This window comes from Opisthocomus hoazin, chromosome 35, assembly GCF_030867145.1.
Source record: "Opisthocomus hoazin isolate bOpiHoa1 chromosome 35, bOpiHoa1.hap1, whole genome shotgun sequence".
NCBI classification, from domain to species: Eukaryota; Metazoa; Chordata; class Aves; order Opisthocomiformes; family Opisthocomidae; genus Opisthocomus; species Opisthocomus hoazin.
In genome coordinates this window covers 3,399,495-3,416,823 of record NC_134448.1, presented here as the reverse complement: position 1 = coordinate 3,416,823, position 17,329 = coordinate 3,399,495, and the positions used below count along the sequence as shown (strand labels likewise).

The window sequence follows — 17,329 nt, the reverse complement described above, 5'->3', positions numbered from 1 at the left end:
CTCCCGCAGCCACCCGCAGCCACCCCACGCAGCCCCGGCGAGGGGACCCCCACACCAGGACCCCACTTACCCTGTCGCCCTTGGGGCCCATGTCCCCCTTGAAGCCGGGGAATCCGTCTTCTCCCTGAACAAGAGGCAGATTTGGGGGGGGTAGGGGGGGCTGAGCCCCACATCCCAATGCAGAGGGGCTGGCCAGGCGTCCCCCCCCCACCCACAGCTCCCTCAGGGCAGGGTCCCCCCAACACCGGGGACCCACCGATACCCCAGGACAGGGACCCCCGTCCCCCGCTGTCCCCTCTCCCCTTACCTTCTCCCCTTTGCTGCCCTTCAGGCCCCGCACGCCAAAAGTTCCCTGCAGAGATGAGGAGGGGCTGGAGGGGAGACCCCAGCCCGGGGGACACCGCCTGTCCCCCCCCATCGTGCCCCACACAGGGAGGGGGACGCTTACCTTCACCCCACGGGGTCCCGGATAGCCGACAGGACCGGGGGCACCCACAGGGCCCTGGGGACAGAGAGGGTGGGCAAAAACGGGACCCCCACCTTGGAAAGCCAACCCTATCCCCCCCCCAAAGCACGGAGGGGGGGGCTCAGCCCCTTACCTGGAGACCCTTCTCTCCAGCTGGCCCTTCCCGGCCGGGGTGACCCTGCAGGGACGTGAAAGAGCTGAGCCCCGAGCCAGGACGGTGACGCTGCCCCACGGTCCCCACGCCGCTGGGGACCGCAGGGACCCCCCCAGCCCCTCGCCCGTACTCACCGGGGGGCCGTCAGCCCCGGCCACCCCCTGTATTCCCGGCTTTCCCGGCGGACCCTGGGCGAGAGGAGGACGTGTGGGGACGCGGAGGGACCGGGGTCCCTCCCCAGCGCCCGCTCGGAGCCGGGGCGGTCCCGGACCCCCCACCCATGCTGGGTCCCGGCTCACCTTCTCCCCCGGCAGCCCGACGGGGCCCTGGGGGCCGGGGAGACCCTGCGAGAGAACGGAGTGGGGTGCTGGGAAGGGAGCGAGGGAGCACCCGAGCCCCCAGCCCCGCGGGGACGCCCCGCTGGGCCCCCATCACCTCCACGGACCTGCGGACCGGGCTTCCCTTGCTGTCCCGGGGGTCCCGGCTCCCCGTGGATTCCCTGGGGGGGGGTGGGGGGGGGCAGAAAAAGTCCCATCAGCGCAGCAAAAAGAAAAAAACCCCTCCTTGGACCCCAGAATGTGCCACCCCACCCTCGCTGCACCCCTCACGGGCCACGCACCCCACGAGAGCACGCGCCCCAGCCCTGCGTCCCCCCTCCCTGGACCCCCCCCCCCAGTGTCTCGCTGGTTAATTCAGTCAAGGGGGGCGGGGGGTCCCCACCGACACCCACCACGTTGCCTTTGGGCCCCGGCGCTCCGTCGATGCCGCTGGCACCCTGGGGAGGAAGGAGGGGGGGGGGTCAGGGTGACGCCGCGCCCCAGGGCGACGGGGAAAAATCCCCTTGGTGCGAGGTGGGGACGGACGGACGGACGGACGGACAGGAGCAGCGTCTCATACCGGTGGTCCGGGGGGTCCGGGCGAGCCACGTGAGCCCACCAAGCCTCGCATACCCTAGGGCAGAGGACAGAGAGGTCAGCGGGGGGGGGGGGGGGCTCTCCTCCAAAATCCCTCCTCCAAAAAGCCGCAGGGAGAAAGTGGGGGGGGCCAAGCTTGCCCCCCCCCCAAGGGGAGAAGCCGGGCTGGGGGTCCTGGTGACAGCAGCAGGCACTCACGGGTTCCCCAGGTTGTCCCCGAGGTCCCGGGGGGCCGTCCGAGCCCTAGAGAGGACAGAGCGGAGCTGAGCACGTCGCGGCGGCGTCAGCGGGGCCGGATCCTTCCCCACGCTCCTCACCTGGGTGCCTTTCTCCCCGGGGGGGCCCGGTGGTCCTGGCTTCCCCACGTCACCCTGCGGAAGAGAGAGGGTGAGGCGGCGGTGGGGACGGCGGTGGCAGGAGGGGACGCGGTGAGGTCCCGCTTACCCTGTGGCCCTTCTCGCCCGGCAGCCCCGGCAGCCCGTCGAAGCCCCTGTCACCCTGCGGCGTAGGACAAGCGTCACCCCCGGGGTGTCCCAGCGTGTGTGTCCCCCCCCCCCACGCTGCTGCCAGCACCGATGCCACCCCACGCACGAGACCTTGGGTCCGGTTTCTCCCGGGAGACCCCTGGCACCGTCCGCTCCGGCACGACCCTGCGAGACGAGGCGAGGGGGTGGGCAGGGGTCCGAGGCGAGGAGCCCCCCCCGGGACGGGGCACTCCGACACGGGGACGTTTGGGGGAGGCAAAACCCGACCCCCCCCCCCAGTTCTTACCCGTCTGCCCAGTTTCCCCGGTGGTCCCGGTGGTCCCTGCAGTCCCCGGGGACCCTGATGGAGAAGAGGGGAAGGGGTGACAGCCTGCGGCCTGCCAGGGGGCACAACCCCGCGCCCCCTCCCCTCGCACGACCCGGCCGAGCCAGACTCACGCGCGGCCCCGTCTCCCCCCCCTCTCCTTTCAGGCCCGGGTGTCCAGGTAGACCCTACAAAAAACAAGAGAGAGGAGGCCCCACCGTGAGGGTCTGCTCGCCGCGGAGACGAGCCCGACAAGGCGCATCTCAGTTGGGGGGGGGCACCCCACAGCAGCCCCCCACCCCGTACTCACGAGCGGTCCCGGGCGGCCGGTGAGCCCCATGGGACCTGGGGGACCCTTCATGGCGAGCTGGGAGAGAAGGGAGGAGAGGGGTGAGGGGGGGAGCGGGGGAGGCTGAGCAAGGGGGGGGCTGCTCACGGCGGGGGGGGGGTCCCGACCTTCGCCTGCTGCAGGATCGCTTGGGCTTGGGCTTCTTGGAAAGAGACGGTGGGACCCTTGAGGGAGTCTCCACCAAACTGGAACTAGGGGGGGGGGGGGGGGGGGAAAGCAGGGTGAGGGGCAAGGTGAGCCACCAGCCCCCAGCCCCGGGTCACCCGGAGATCTGTCCCCCAGCAGGAGGGTCCCCGAGGGTCCCATCCTGCCCCGGCGCTTACCGGCAACATGATCATGGTCCCCGCCGGGCCACGGATCCCGGCAGCTCCCGGCAGCCCCGGCCGTCCCGCGGGACCCTGGTGGAGGGGAAGGGGTGGGGGACACGACGAAGAGGGGGGGGGACACACACGACGCCGTCAGCAGAAGCCGGGCTGTCAGGTCGGGGCTTGCAGCTCCATCGCCCCGCACGCCCGCGGCCCCAGCCCCGCCGCGGGGCAGCTCCGACGCCGTCACAGCCCCCCCACCCCGTACCTGATCTCCGGGGTCCCCCGGCAGCCCTGGGAGCCCCGGTGGTCCCGGGGGACCCGTTTCCCCCTGCGGAGAAGACGGAAGCGCGTTAACGCTTCGGCACCTCCAAGCCCTCCCCGCTGCAGCCCCTCGCTCCTCACCGCACGGCCCGGGGGTCCCGGCGGCCCCTCGAATCGCCGACCCTAAAGGAGCAGAGAGCGAGCCACGTCCCGTGAACCGTCTCAGATGGGTGGCCCCGGGCTGGGGGGGGGGGCCACAAGTCCCCAAGGGGGGGGCTGTGCCCCACTCACCGGCTCCACGATAGCTGGCTCGCCCTTCTCCCCCTTCAAGCTGGGCTCCTGCAAAACACCGCGGTGAGGAGCAGCGGCCGAGAGCTGGGCTGGGGGCGAAGGGCTCCGAAGCACCCACGCGGCCCCTGCACCCCGTTATGGTGGCTCCAGCTCGGCTGGTTGTAGCTGGGGGGGGCTGGGGGGGTCCCGGTCCCCACCCGCGGCGTTACCTGCCGAGCCCGGGTCACCGTCTCCTCCCGCTCGGCGGGGCCGAAGCGTTCCCGGCTCGCGGGGTCGCCGTCGCCGTAGTCCTCGAAGCTCGGCAGCTCCGCGCTGCCGGCCCCAGCGGCTCCATCCTCCTCCAGTTCTTCCAGTTCCAGCACGAGCTCGTCACCAGTGTCCTACGGGACGGGGAGATGTCGGGGGGTGCAAAGTAGGGGGGGATCTCCCCTCCTTGTCCCAGTCCCGGCGCTACCTCGAAGGGGTCGGTGCCGTTCAGGGTGACGCTGACGGTGGTGGCAAGGCTGGAGGGGACGGGCGGCGGCGAGCTCGCCTCCGGGGACGGCATCGGCGCGGGCGCGCTGGCCTTGGGCGACGAGGAAAGGGCGCAGGGTGAGGCAGGGAGCGCTGTGGCAGAGGGGGGTGCTGGCCCATCACCCCTCGTGGGGGTCCCGCAGGCCGGCAGGGCCGGGGGACACCCCGCTTTTTGGGGGGTGACGGACTCGGGATCACAGAATCACAGAATAGTAGGGGTTGGAAGGGACCTCTGTGGGTCACCCAGCCCAACCCCCTCCCAAGCAGGGTCACCCAGAGCAGGGGGCACAGCACCGCGGCCAGGGGGGGCTGGAATATCTCCAGAGAAGGAGACTCCACAGCCTCCCTGGGCAGCCTGGGCCAGGGCTCCGGCACCCTCAGAGGGAAGAAGTTCTTCCTCGGGTTCAGCTGGAGCTTCCTCTGCTCCAGTTTGTGCCCGTTGCCCCTTGTCCTGTCGCTGGGCACCACTGGAAAGAGTCTGGCCCCATCCTCCTGACCCCCACCCTGCAGATATTTGTAGGCATTTCTAAGGTCCCCTCGCAGCCTTCTCTTCTCCAGGCTGAACAAGCCCAGCTCCCTCAGCCTCTCCTCCTAGCAGAGATGCTCCAGTCCCTTCCTCATCCTCACAGCCCTGCGCTGGGCTCTCTCCAGTAGCTCCTCATCTTTCTGGAACTGGGGAGCCCAGCACTGGACCCAGGACTCCAGATGAGGCCTCACCAGGGCAGTGTAGAGGGGAAGGAGAACCTCCCTCGCCCTGCTGGCCACACTCTTCTTGACGCACCCCAGGATCCCATTGGCCTTCTTGGCACCCAGGGCACGCTGCTGGCTCATGGTCACCCTGTCGTCCCCCAGCACTCCCAGTCCCTCTCCACAGAGCTGCTCTCCAGCAGGTCCACCCCAGCCTGTGCTGGTGCCTGGGGTTGTTCCTCCCCAGGTGCAGGACCCTGCCCTTGCCCTGGTTGAACCTCATCAGGTTCCTCTCTGCCCAGCTCTCCAGCCTATCCAGGTCCACAGCGTGGCTTTGGGACACCGGAGCCGTCCGCCTTTCGGGACGAGCCGGCTCCTCGGGGATCGCCGGCTCGCGGCGGTGCCGGGGCAGGGGGGCCAGGGCTCGGCAGCTGCCGCTGGCTCCGAGCAGCGCCTGGAGCACGGCCACCCCTCTCCGGGTCTCGCCGGCCCGGCTCAGCCAAGGTTGACTCATCGGCAGGAGGGGGGCCACCGGGCCCCCGGTTCGGCTTGGCCAACGCCGCCGTCCCCAGCTGCAGCCGTGACCCATTTCCAGAGCCAAAGGGGACGAAGGCGGAGGCGGGGAGGGGGGGGCTTCCTCCTGCCCTGCCTCATCCTCTCCACCCAGGGGATCCCCACCGGCTCCCGCAACGCCAGGAGCCGCGGGGATGGCTCAGCCCCGGGTGCCTGCGGGATCGGGATCCTCGTGGGGAGAATCCCGGCGAGGAGCCGGCCGGAGCCCCGCAGTCACGTCCAACGGACCCAAAGGTCCGGCTCACGGTGGCCAGAGCGGCCGGAGCCGGCCCGCTTCGCCCCGGACCGCGGAAGGACGAGGCTGGGAGTCGCTCTGGACGCAAGCGGCTGCGTGGCTGGGGCCACGCCGAGCCGGAGCCACCTCTGATTTGAAGCCGGGTTTGGGTCCCCGTGGCCGTCCCCAGCGCAGCGCGAGGAGCCGAACGGCGGCACGGCGAGCGGCGGAGCGGGCACGCCGCAGCCAAGCGCAAGCAGCAGGTTAACCGAGCTGGGTTCACCGGGTTAGTCAGGCTTTCAGAATCCCAGCGTGGTGGGGGTTGGCAGGGACCTCTGGGGGTCACCCAGCCCAACCCCCTGCCCAAGCAGGGTCACCCAGAGCAGGCTGTAGAGGACCTTGTCCAGGCAGGTCTTGAATATCTCCAGAGAGGGAGACTCCACAGCCTCCCTGGGCAGCCTGGGCCAGGGCTCCGGCACCCTCAGAGGGAAGAAGTTCTTCCTCGGGTTCAGCTGGAGCTTCCTCTGCTCCAGTTTGTGCCCGTTGCCCCTTGTCCTGTCGCTGGGCACCACTGGAAAGAGCCTGGCCCCATCCTGACCCCCACCCTGCCGATATTTGTAAGTAGATATTAGGTCCCCTTCCTACCTGGCTGGCCGCGACGGAGGGCACGGAGGCCTCGTGCTGCTCCAGCAGCTCCTTGTTCCTCCTCTTCTTGCCCTTGCCCTTCCGCTTCCCTTTCCCCTTCCCCTTCTTGCCCTTCCTACGCGGGGCGGCAGCGGGCTCCGGGCTGCTCTGCAACGGGCAGCGGGCAGAGAAACGCGGGCGTCAGGGGCCCCGGCTGCTCCCCCTACGGCCACACCGAGCCTGGCAGCGTCCCCGCAGGCTGCTGGGCAGGGTGGGGGCTCCCAAGGGTCCCCCCCAAGCCTTTCCCCTCGCCAGCTCGGGTGCCTACCTCCTCCGGGAAGGGGGCGAGGAGCGGGTAGAGCAGGGGTTGGTCGCAGCCGGGCATGTGGAGCTGGCAGTAGGAGCGGGCGGCCGCGGGGTCGGCCACGATCAGCAGCTGCTGGACATCGCCCTGTGGCAGAGGGGAAGGGGGGGGGACCAGGGGGTGGGTTTACAGCCCCCCCCGCGCCCCCCATGTCCGCACCCCGCGCCGGTCGGGTGCCCGCGCACACCACGGACACGCGCGTGGGAGCAGGACAGGCGGCGTGGACCCTCCCCTAGGCCGGGTGGAGGGTGCAGGGGGGGTCGAGGGGACAAAGGGACCCTTGTCTGCCCGCTGGGGGCAAAATGGGGGGGGGGGGGGGCCAGGCCCACTCTGCCTCAATGTCGCCTCTCTGCCCGTGGCCCCTGACATTTCACAGAATCCCAGAACGTTCGGGGTTGGCAGGGACCTCTGGGGGTCACCCAGCCCAGCCCCCTGCCCAAGCAGGGTCACCCAGAGCAGGGGGCACAGCACCGCGGCCAGGGGGGCTGGAATATCTCCAGAGAAGGAGACTCCACAGCCTCCCTGGGCAGCCTGGGCCAGGGCTCCGGCACCCTCAGAGGGAAGAAGTTCTTCCTCGGGTTCAGCTGGAGCTTCCTCTGCTCCAGTTTGTGCCCGTTGCCCCTTGTCCTGTCGCTGGGCACCACTGGAAAGAGTCTGGCCCCCTCCTGACCCCCACCCTGCAGACACTGACCGGCATTTCTAAGGTCCCCTCGCAGCCTTCTCTTCTCCAGGCTGAACAAGCCCAGCTCCCTCAGCCTCTCCTCCTAGCAGAGATGCTCCAGTCCCCTCCTCATCCTCACAGCCCTGCGCTGGGCTCTCTCCAGTAGCTCCTCATCTTTCTTGAACTGGGGAGCCCAGAACTGGACTCTCTCCAGTAGCTCCTCATCTTTCTGGAACTGGGGAGCCCAGAACTGGACCCAGGACTCCAGATGGGGCCTCCCCAGGGCAGAGCAGAGGGGGAGGAGAACCTCCCTGACCTGCTGCCCACACTCCTCTTGATGCACCCCAGGATCCCGTTGCCCTTCTTGGCACCCAGGGCCCGCTGCTGGCTCAGGGTCACCCTGTTGTCCCCCAGCACTCCCAGTCCCTCCCCGCAGAGCTGCTCCCAGCAGCTCAGCCCCAGCCTGTCCTGGTGCCTGGGGTTGTTCCTCCCCAGGCGCAGGACCCTGCCCTTGCCCTGGTTGAACCTCAGCAGGTTCCTCTCTGCCCAGCTCTCCAGCCTGCCCAGGGCTCGCTGGATCCAGCACAGCCTGCCGGTGTGTCCACCCCTCCTCCCAGTTTGGTGCCATCAGCAAACTGGCTGAGCGGACGCTCTAACTCTTCATCCAGGTCATTGATGAAGAAGTTGAACAAGGCTGGGCCCAGTACCAACCCCTGGGGGACACCACCAGTTCCAGGCCTCCAACCAGACCCAGCGCCGCTGATGCCAACCCAGTGGGAGGGAATGCAGGGAGGGGAACCGGGTCACCCCGCGGTGATGGGGACACCCCACGGGGACAGAGACCAACCAGCAGCCCCCAGCGCAACTGGGACCTTCACCAACCTTGTCCCCCTCCCTTCTCCAGACCCCTCACCACCACGGCAAGGGCGCTTTGGGGCAGGGTGGGGGTCTCCAGCCCAAAGATCTGGGGAGGGACCCACCTCGAACACCTCCTCGTCCAAGAGGCGGGCCCCGAAAACCGTCACCCCGTCTGCGCTAACGAAGGGCCGAGGTCCCCGTTCCAGCAGCAGGGTGGCGAGGAGGTGACAATCCACCAGCAAGGAGACGTTGGTGCCTTCCACGGCCAACGCCACGCGGTGCCACCTGCGGAGACGGCGGCTCGGTCGCAGCGAGAAGGGCCGGGAAGACCCCACCACCACCACCATCCTCATCCTCACCCATCCTTGGTACTCACCTGCCGTCGGCCAGGTTGACCCTGCGGAAAACGGGGTACCGCTCGGGGGGGGGCCGTCCCTCCCGGTCCTCGTAGAGGAAAACGGGTGAGAGCCCGATCTCCACGCCCAGCTGCTGCACCCCTCGCTCGTCGTAGATGGAGAGGAGGAAGGCTTGTCCCCCGCGCCGGGCACGCACCGTGCTCAGGATGGAGAAGTCCTCGGGGAAGGAGCCATCTGCGGCGGGGAGGAAGAGGATGGTTGGAGGGGGGGGAGCCATCAGGCAAAGCCCCCCCCCAGCCCGACGCGCCCCAGGAGGGGATGCTCGCCCTCGGTTCGCGCCCGTACCGGGGAAGAGCTGCCGGGTGGGCGCGCTGAGCTGGGTGCTGTTGTCCACTCGGAAAGCCAAATCGGGGTCTTCGGACCCCGGCCGCCGGGCGCAGATCCCGGCGGTGACGGTGACGCCGTCCAGGCCATCCCGCAAGCCCAGCGTCCGCAGCACGTCCACGGGCACGGCTGTGGGGAGAGCGGGGACATTTCAAGGGGGGTGGGGACACACTGGGGGGACACCCCACCCCCCCCCCCCAAGGTTGCCCCCCGGGCTTCCAGCCGCTGTCCCATCCCCCTGCCTGCGCTGGCCAAGCCGGGCCGGCCCGGTGCCAGGCAGCTGCGTGGGCCCAAGGTCCGGTGCCGCGGCCGCCAGATTCCTTCACCGCATTCCTCCGCCCCCGGCCCCCCAGCTCTGCACCCCCACGAGGCCGGGGAGACCCCCCCCCTCCTCCCATCACCCCATCGGGAGACCCCCCCCCCCCCCCTAAACGCAGCCCCGGCTGCACCCAAGAGGGGTTTGGGGGTGCAGCCCCCTCTGCAAGGAGCCGGACCCCGATCCCCGGCTGCGTGCCGGGGCGTGGAGGGTTAATCCCGGGGGGGGGGTGCAAGATTGGGGGGGGGGGGCCAGAACCGAAGCCACATCAGAGACCACCGGGGCCCCCCACACCCCCCGGCAGCACCCACTCTCCTTGCCGGAGAGACCTGTCCGGGCAGGCCAGGCAGACAGGAGTTGGAGGGGGGGGAAATTCCTTCTGGGGGGGTCCCCAAGCCCCCCCCCCCCACCCCAGGCACCCCAAGAGTAAGCGGGGGGCACGGCGGGAGTGGGAACGCGCTGACCCCGCTCCGGCCGAGCCGTCTCTCAGGCCCTCCTGACCCCGGCACATGGGTCCGGCTTCCTGCCGGGGCTCCCTGGGGAGAGTGGGGTTGGGGGGGGACACACGACCCCCCCCCCGGGCTGGGAACCCCCCGCTGTGGGGCTGGTGGGTGGGCTGGAGCCCCTCCGGATGCCGGACGTGGGTGCTGGGGGGCTCGGGGAGCTGGGGGGGGACATAGGGGGTGCTGGGGGCTCGGCACGGCTGGTGGGAAAGTCAAGGGGTCTCGGTGGGGGGAGTGGGGTGAGGGGGGACCCCCCCGGGGAGCAGGGTGAGGGGGGGGCCCCCCCACGGCCTCCAGGAGCCTCATCCCTGTTAGTCACGCTTCGGGTGACCCCCAAACCCCCCCCGGTGCCCCCCCACCCTGCCTGCACCCCTGCCCTGGGGGGGGAGGACCCCCACCAAGGGAGCTGGGGGGAGCACGGGTGACCCCCCAGACCCCCCACCCTGCTTGCACCCCTGCCCCGGGGGGGGAGGACCCCCACCAAGGGAGCTGGGGGGAGCACGGGTGACCCCCAGACCCCCCACCCTGCCTGCACCCCTGCCCCGGGGGGGGAGGACCCCCACCAAGGGAACCGGGGGGAGCACGGGTGACCCCCAGACCCCCCCGCTGCCCCCCCACCAGACCCCCCCACCCTGCCTGCACCCCTGCCCCACGGGGGGAGGACCCCCACCAAGGGAACCGGGGGGAGCACGGGTGACCCCCAGACCCCCCCGCTGCCCCCCCACCAGACCCCCCCCACCCTGCCTGCACCCCTGCCCCACGGGGGGAGGACCCCCACCAAGGGAGCCGGGGGGAGCACGGGTGACCCCCACACCCCCCCGCTGCCCCCCCACCCTGCCTGCACCCCTGCCCCACGGGGGGAACACCCCCTCCACGGGCGAAGCCCCCCCACCAAGGGATCCCAGGGGGAGCACCCCCTCCCCGGGGGGAGCACCCCAATCCTGGGGGGGGGAGGACCCCTGAGGGACCCCCGGGGAGGAACGACACGGGGGGGGGGGGGGGGGGGGGGGGGTGTCCCCATCACCCTATGCCACCCCACGGGCGAATCCACGCGGGACCCCCAGAGCCCCGTCCCGGGGGGATCCCCCCCCCAGGGGTTCCCCGACCCCCCCCCCGCGTGGGGGCCCCCCCTCGGGACCTGTCCGTGGTGCTGAAAGCAGCGGAGGGTCCCGGGGGGGGAATGGGGGGGGGGCACCCCACGCAGCCGCCATCCCGCGGGGACCCCCGCAGCGGAGCCGCGCGGGGGGTGGGGGTGCGGAGTGGAGACACGCGTGGGGTGTCCCGTGTGTGTGTGTGTCCCCCCCCCCCGTCGCGCGTTACCTGCCCTGGCCGGGGGGAGCCCGTGGAGGGCGGCGAGGAGCGCGGGCGAGGAGCGCGGCGGGGAGCCGGGGACCCCCCATGCCCGGGGAGCGGAGCTCGCAGCCGGCCCTGCCCGCTCCGGGCTCGCCGGGGAGGGGGGGGACGGGGGGGGGGAGGGAGGGGAGGACCGGCCCCCCCCCCCCACCCCACCCCCCCCACCCCGCCTCCCGCCCGGCCCGGCCCACGGGCGGGCCCCGGCACCGTGGGGGGGGGGGGGGGGGGGGGGCCCGGCTGGGAGCTCCCACGGCCGCGAACGGGGCCGGGGGGGGACCCCTGCCTCGAAGGGGGGGGTTTGGGGGGGCAGGGACCCCCAGCCAGGCCCCACAGGGAGGTTTTGGGGTGCAGGGACCCCCAGTCCCGCAGCAAGGATGGCGGGTTCTGGGGGGCAGAGACCCCCACTCTGCTCCCAGCCCCGCAGCAAGGACAGTGGGCTTTGGGGTGCAGACCCCCCCAACTTTTCTCCCAGTCCCACAGCGAGGTTTAGGGGTGCAGAGACCCCCACCCCACTCCCAGCCTCACAGCCAGGACAGTGGGTTTTGGGGTGCAGACACCCCACTTTTCTCCAGTCCCACAGCGAGGTTTAGGGGTGCAGAGACCCCCACCACACTCTCAGCCCCACAGCTAGGACAGTGGGTTTTGGGGTGCAGAGACCCCCACTCCCAGCCCCACAGCAAGGACCACGGGTTTAGGGGTGCAGAGACCCCCACTCCCAGCCCCACAGCAAGGACCACGGGTTTAGGGGTGCAGAGACCCCCACCCTGCTCCCAGCCCCGCAGGGAGGTTTAGGGGTGCAGAGACCCCCACTCCCAGCCCCACAGCAAGGACCACGGGTTTAGGGGTGCAGAGACCCCCACCCTGCTCCCAGCCCCGCAGGGAGGTTTAGGGGTGCAGAGACCCCCACTCCCAGCCCCACAGCAAGGACCACGGGTTTAGGGGTGCAGAGAACCCCACTCCCAGCCCCACAGCAAGGACCACGGGTTTAGGGGTGCAGAGACCCCCACTCTCCTCCCAGCCCCGCAGGGAGGTTTAGGGGTGCAGAGACCCCCACTCCCAGCCCCACAGCAAGAACCACGGGTTTAGGGGTGCAGAGACCCCCACCCTGCTCCCAGCCCCGCAGGGAGGTTTAGGGGTGCAGAGACCCCCACTCCCAGCCCCACAGCAAGGACCACGGGTTTAGGGGTGCAGAGACCCCCACTCCCAGTCCCACAGCAAGGACCACGGGTTTAGGGGTGCAGAGACCCCCACCCTGCTCCCAGCCCCACAGGGAGGTTTAGGGGTGCAGAGACCCCCACTCCCAGCCCCACAGCAAGGACCACGGGTTTAGGGGTGCAGAGACCCCCACTCTCCTCCCAGCCCCGCAGGGAGGTTTAGGGGTGCAGAGACCCCCACTCCCAGCCCCACAGCAAGGACCACGGGTTTAGGGGCGCAGAGACCCCCACTCTCCTCCCAGCCCCGCAGGGAGGTTTAGGGGTGCAGAGACCCCCACTCCCAGCCCCACAGCAAGGACCATGGGTTTAGGGGTGCAGAGACCCCCACCCTGCTCCCAGCCCCGCAGGGAGGTTTAGGGGTGCAGAGACCCCCACTCCCAGCCCCACAGCAAGGACCACGGGTTTAGGGGTGCAGAGACCCCCACTCCCAGCCCCACGGGTTTAGGGGTGCAGAGACCCCCACCCTGCTCCCAGCCCCACATCAAGCTTCAGGGTTGCAGAGCCCCCCCACCCTGCCCCCAACCCCTCAACAAAGCAGCCCGATTTCGGGGTGCCCGGCCCCAAACCCCGCTGCCAGCCCCGCGGCGAGGCCGGGGGGGGCTCGGGGGACCCCCACCCCCCCACGCAGCTGCGGCACGGCCCCCCGGGACCCCGCTGGCCGGCGTCGCCCCATTGCCTCATCGCCTGACTCACGGCCGCTCGGCCCCGCTCCCCCGGATTTCCACTTCCCACCAAATATTTACCGCCGTCTCTGCAGTAACAAGCCCCCCAGCCCCCCCAAACTGAGCCCCTTCCCCCCATTCCCAGGCTCCGGGGGGGGACACAGCCCCCTCCCCAACCCTCAGCCCTCAGCCCAGCTCCCCTGCGATAATTTGGGGGACCCAACCAGGTCCAGGGTGGGCACCGGGTGATGAGGTTGGCGGGGGGGTTCCCCAGGCAGGGGAGGGGGCTGCGGGCTGGCAGACCCCCGTGCCCTCCCCAGGGACACTGGGGGGGGGTTGATCCTGCTCCCACGTGACGCCGGGTCCTGATCTCCTAAGAGCCTTTGGACCGGAGGCCGGCGTGGCCATGGCGGACCCCGCGCCCCGCACCGTCCTCGTCACCGGCTGCTCCTCCGGCATCGGCCCTCGCCGTCGCCGTCAGGTTGGCGCAGGACCCCCAGCAGCGCTTCCAGGGTGAGGAGTGGGCTGGGGGGGGGGGCCCCACAGCCACCCCAAGAAGGAGGGGGCTGGGAGCCCTCCGGGATGGAGCAGCGGGGTTCGGGGTCCCCCAGTCCCCCCCAGTCCCCCCCAGTCCCGGGGCTTTTCTCCCCACAGCCCCCAACACTGGAAGCGTCCCCCCCTCCCTAGCAGAGCCGAGGTGTCCCTGTGCCCCCGACCCACGCTGGGGACGTGGGGCAGCCCCCCCCCCCCCCCCGGGGGACACGGACAGCCCCGCCACGAGCACCCACGCGTGTAACCGAGCCCGGCGTCGGGCGCCCGCTCCCACCCACGCGTGGGCCCGCCCGCCGTCATACCCCGACACGCGTGTGCGTCCCCCGCCACTCCCCAGGGATTATTCCCAGAGCCGGGATTAAAGGCCCTGTTACCAAAGCAGCTTTTCCCGGCTTGACCCTCCGACCCCGGCCGGGATTCGGGGTCCCCCTGACCCGGACCGGGGGTCCCCGCAGTCATTGCCACCATGCGGGACCTGCGGAAGAAGGAGAAATTGGAGGAAGCGGCGGGATGGGCGTTGGGAAAGACGTTGAGCGTCCGACGCTTGGACGTCTGCAGCGACAGCTCGGTGGCCGAGTGCATGGGGAGCATCCCTGGGGGACACGTGGACGTGTTGGGTGAGCTGGGAAAGGGGTGGGGGGGGATCCCTGGGGTGGTTATGGGGGTCTCTGAGCCCCCCACGCCCCCCGGGATGTCGTGCCGCAGTCAATAACGCCGGCGTGGGGCACGTCGGCCCGGTGGAGAGCATCAGCGTGGAGGAGATGAAGGGCGTCTTCGAGACCAACTTCTTCGGGGCGGTGCGGATGATCAAGGCCGTGCTCCCCGCCATGAAGCGGCGGCAGAGCGGTCACATCGTGGTGGTCAGCAGCGTCATGGGGCTGCAGGGTGAGGCTGGAGGTGGGGGGGCTGCTGGGGGGGGGGGTGTTATGCTCCTCGGGGGGGGCTTTTGTAGCGTTCAGCCCCGCTGTGCCCGCAGGGATCGTCTTCAACGACGTCTACGCCGCGTCCAAGTTCGCCGTGGAGGGGTTCTGCGAGAGCCTGGCCGTGCAGCTGCTGCAGTTCAACGTCTTGTGAGCGCGAGGGGGTGCAGGGGGGGAACCCGGAGGGGTCCAAGGGCAGCTCTGGACCCCCCCCTATGCCAACCTCGCAGCGTCTCCATGGTGGAACCGGGCCCCGTGAACACGGATTTCGAGCTGAAGCTGCTGGAGGAGGTGTCACGCTCCGAATTCCCCGGCGCCGACGCCGCGACGGTGCGCTACTTCAAGGACGTTTACCTACCCGCGTCCCACGAGATCTTCGCCACGCTGGGACAGAGCCCCGGCGCCGTGGCCGAGGTATGGGGGTTCAGGGGGGGATTTTTGACAGGGGGGGTGGCCCGTTCGGCGAGCCGCGCTCCTCCTCCGCCGGCAGGCGATCGTGACGGTGATCGGAGCCAGGCGGCCGGTTTTCCGCACGCAAACCAACCGGCTCTACACGCCGCTGGTGGCCCTCAAATACGCGGATCCGTCCGGGGAGCTCTCGGTGCGGAGCTTCTACCGCCTGCTCTTCCACTACGGCGCGATCTTCCACCTCAGCGTGGCCGCCCTGCGCTGCCTCACCTGCGGCTGCTTCCGACGCCGCGTCACCCCGCTCTGAGCTGGGGGGGGGGCTACCCTCGATGGGCCCCCCCCAGTATGGCTCACGGCAGGATGGATGGACAGACGGCTGCCCTGAGGAGGAGGGGGGGGGTTGTTCACAGCTGGGTTGGGGTTTGTGCTGGATGGGGAGGGGGTGGGGAGCTTGGGGGGGAGCTGGGGGGACCGGGGAGGGGGGGGTTAGGAGCCATGGGGGGAGTCTGGGGGGGGGTGAGGAGATTTGGGGTAGCTGGGGGGTCCCTGGGGGGCTTGAGAAGCCTTAGGGAGAGTTGGGGGGAGTCTGGGGGGGGCGTTGAGGAGCCTTGGGGGGAGTTGGGGGGAACCTGGGGGGCTTGAGAAGCCTTAGGGAGAGTTGGGGGGAGTCTGGGGGGGGATTGAGGAGCCTTAAGGGCAGTTGGGGGGAGCCTGGAGGGCTTGAGAAGCCTTGGGGAGAGTTGGGGGCACCCTAGGGGGGGTTGAGGAGCCTTAGGGACAGTTGGGGGGGCCCTGGGGGGGAGCTGAGGAGACCTGGGGGAGGGTTGAGGAGATTTGGGGTAGCTGGGGGGTCCCTGGGGGGCTTGAGAAGCCTTAGGGAGAGTTGGGGGGAGTCTGGGGGGGGGGATTGAGGAGCCTTAAGGGCAGTTGGGGGGGCCCTGGGGGGGAGTTGAGGAGACCTGGGGGAGGGTTGAGGAGATTTGGGGTAGCTGGGGGGATGCTGGGGGGCTTGAGAAGCCTTAGGGAGAGTTGGGGGGAGTCTGGGGGGGGGATTGAGGAGCCTTAAGGGCAGTTGGGGGGAGCCTGGGGGGCTTGAGAAGCCTTGGGGAGACCCTGGGGGGGCATTCAGGAGCCTTAGGGGCAGTTGGCGGGACCCTGGGGGGGAGTTGAGGAGACCTGGGGGGAGTCTGGGGGGTGGGTGAGGAGATTTGGGGTAGCTGGGGAGTCCCTGGGGGGCTTGAGAAGCCTTAGGGAGAGTTGTGGGGAGTCTGGGGGGGGCGTTGAGGAGCCTTGGGGGGAGTTGGGGGGAACCTGGGGGGCTTGAGAAGCCTTAGGGAGAGTTGGGGGGAGTCTGGGGGGGGATTGAGGAGCCTTAAGGGCAGTTGGGGGGAACCTGGGGGGCTTGAGAAGCCTTGGGGAGACCCTGGGGGGGCGTTGAGGAGCCTTAGGGGCAGTTGGGGGGGCCCTGGGGGGGAGCTGAGGAGACCTGGGGGAGGGTTGAGGAGATTTGGGGTAGCTGGGGGGTCCCTGGGGGGCTTGAGAAGCCTTAGGGAGAGTTGGGGGGAGTCTGGGGGGGGGATTGAGGAGCCTTAGGGGCAGTTGGGGGGAGCCTGGGGGGCTTGAGAAGCCTTGGGGAGACCCGGGGGGGGCGTTGAGGAGCCTTAGGGGCAGTTGGGGGGACCCTGGGGGGGAGTTGAGGAGACCTGGGGGAGGGTTGAGGAGATTTGGGGTAGCTGGGGGGTCCCTGGGGGGCTTGAGAAGCCTTAGGGAGAGTTGGGGGGAGTCTGGGGGGGGGATTGAGGAGCCTTAGGGACAGTTGGGGGGGCCCTGGGGGGCTTGAGAAGCCTTGGGGAGAGTTGGGGGCACCCTAGGGGGGGGTTGAGGCGCCTTAGGGGCAGTTGGGGGGACCCTGGGGGGCTTGAGAAGCCTTGGGGAGAGTTGGGGGCACCCTAGGGAGGGGTTGAGGAGCCTTAGGGACAGTTGGGGGGGCCCTGGGGGGGAGCTGAGGAGACCTGGGGGAGGGTTGAGGAGATTTGGGGTAGCTGGGGGGATGCTGGGGGGCTTGAGAAGCCTTAGGGAGAGTTGGGGGGAGTCTGGGGGGGGATTGAGGAGCCTTAAGGGCAGTTGGGGGGAGCCTGGGGGGCTTGAGAAGCCTTGGGGAGACCCTGGGGGGGCATTCAGGAGCCTTAGGGGCAGTTGGGGGGACCCTGAGGGGGAGTTGAGGAGACCTGGGGGGAGTCTGGGGGGCAGGGTGAAGAGATTTGGGGTAGCTGGGGGGTCCCTGGGGGGCTTGAGAAGCCTTAGGGAGAGTTGGGGGTAGTCGGGGGGGGCGTTGAGGAGCCTTGGGGGGAGTTGGGGGGAACCTGGGGGGCTTGAGAAGCCTTAGGGAGAGTTGGGGGGAGTCTGGGGGGGAATTGAGGAGCCTTAGGGACAGTTGGGGGGGCCCTAGGGGGGAGCTGAGGAGACCTGGGGGAGGGTTGAGGAGATTTGGGGTAGCTGGGGGGTCCCTGGGGGGCTTGAGAAGCCTTAGGGAGAGTTGGGGGGAGTCTGGGGGGGGGATTGAGGAGCCTTAGGGACAGTTGGGGGGACCCTGGGGAGCTTGAGAAGCCTTGGGGAGACCCTGGGGGGGCGTTGA

At 70.2% G+C, this 17,329-nt stretch overlaps 2 protein-coding genes across 2 annotated transcripts in view; one reads left to right on the top strand and one right to left on the bottom strand.

Annotated features, from left to right (window-relative positions):
- COL5A3 (collagen type V alpha 3 chain) overlaps window positions 1–17,329 on the bottom strand; it is a 35,584-nt gene that overhangs the window by 16,462 nt on the left and 1,793 nt on the right. Inside the window, 29 exon segments of the mRNA XM_075445988.1 lie at window positions 71–124; window positions 308–352; window positions 449–502; window positions 600–644; window positions 755–808; window positions 920–964; window positions 1,066–1,119; window positions 1,351–1,395; window positions 1,518–1,571; window positions 1,733–1,777; window positions 1,852–1,905; window positions 1,979–2,032; window positions 2,131–2,184; window positions 2,306–2,359; window positions 2,458–2,511; window positions 2,634–2,690; window positions 2,780–2,863; window positions 2,996–3,070; window positions 3,246–3,308; window positions 3,383–3,424; window positions 3,533–3,580; window positions 3,742–3,912; window positions 3,987–4,097; window positions 6,165–6,311; window positions 6,472–6,594; window positions 8,149–8,311; window positions 8,403–8,616; window positions 8,728–8,895; window positions 13,741–13,841. Coding sequence (XP_075302103.1) covers window positions 71–124; window positions 308–352; window positions 449–502; window positions 600–644; window positions 755–808; window positions 920–964; window positions 1,066–1,119; window positions 1,351–1,395; window positions 1,518–1,571; window positions 1,733–1,777; window positions 1,852–1,905; window positions 1,979–2,032; window positions 2,131–2,184; window positions 2,306–2,359; window positions 2,458–2,511; window positions 2,634–2,690; window positions 2,780–2,863; window positions 2,996–3,070; window positions 3,246–3,308; window positions 3,383–3,424; window positions 3,533–3,580; window positions 3,742–3,912; window positions 3,987–4,097; window positions 6,165–6,311; window positions 6,472–6,594; window positions 8,149–8,311; window positions 8,403–8,616; window positions 8,728–8,895; window positions 13,741–13,834 — 2,325 coding nt within the window. The 5' untranslated portion in view covers window positions 13,835–13,841.
- RDH8 (retinol dehydrogenase 8) lies at window positions 13,221–15,070 on the top strand. Its single transcript, XM_075445991.1, is given in 7 exon segments — window positions 13,221–13,277; window positions 13,279–13,327; window positions 13,822–13,983; window positions 14,072–14,251; window positions 14,343–14,436; window positions 14,517–14,700; window positions 14,777–15,070. Coding segments are annotated over 7 exon segments (951 nt in total). The 3' UTR covers window positions 15,002–15,070.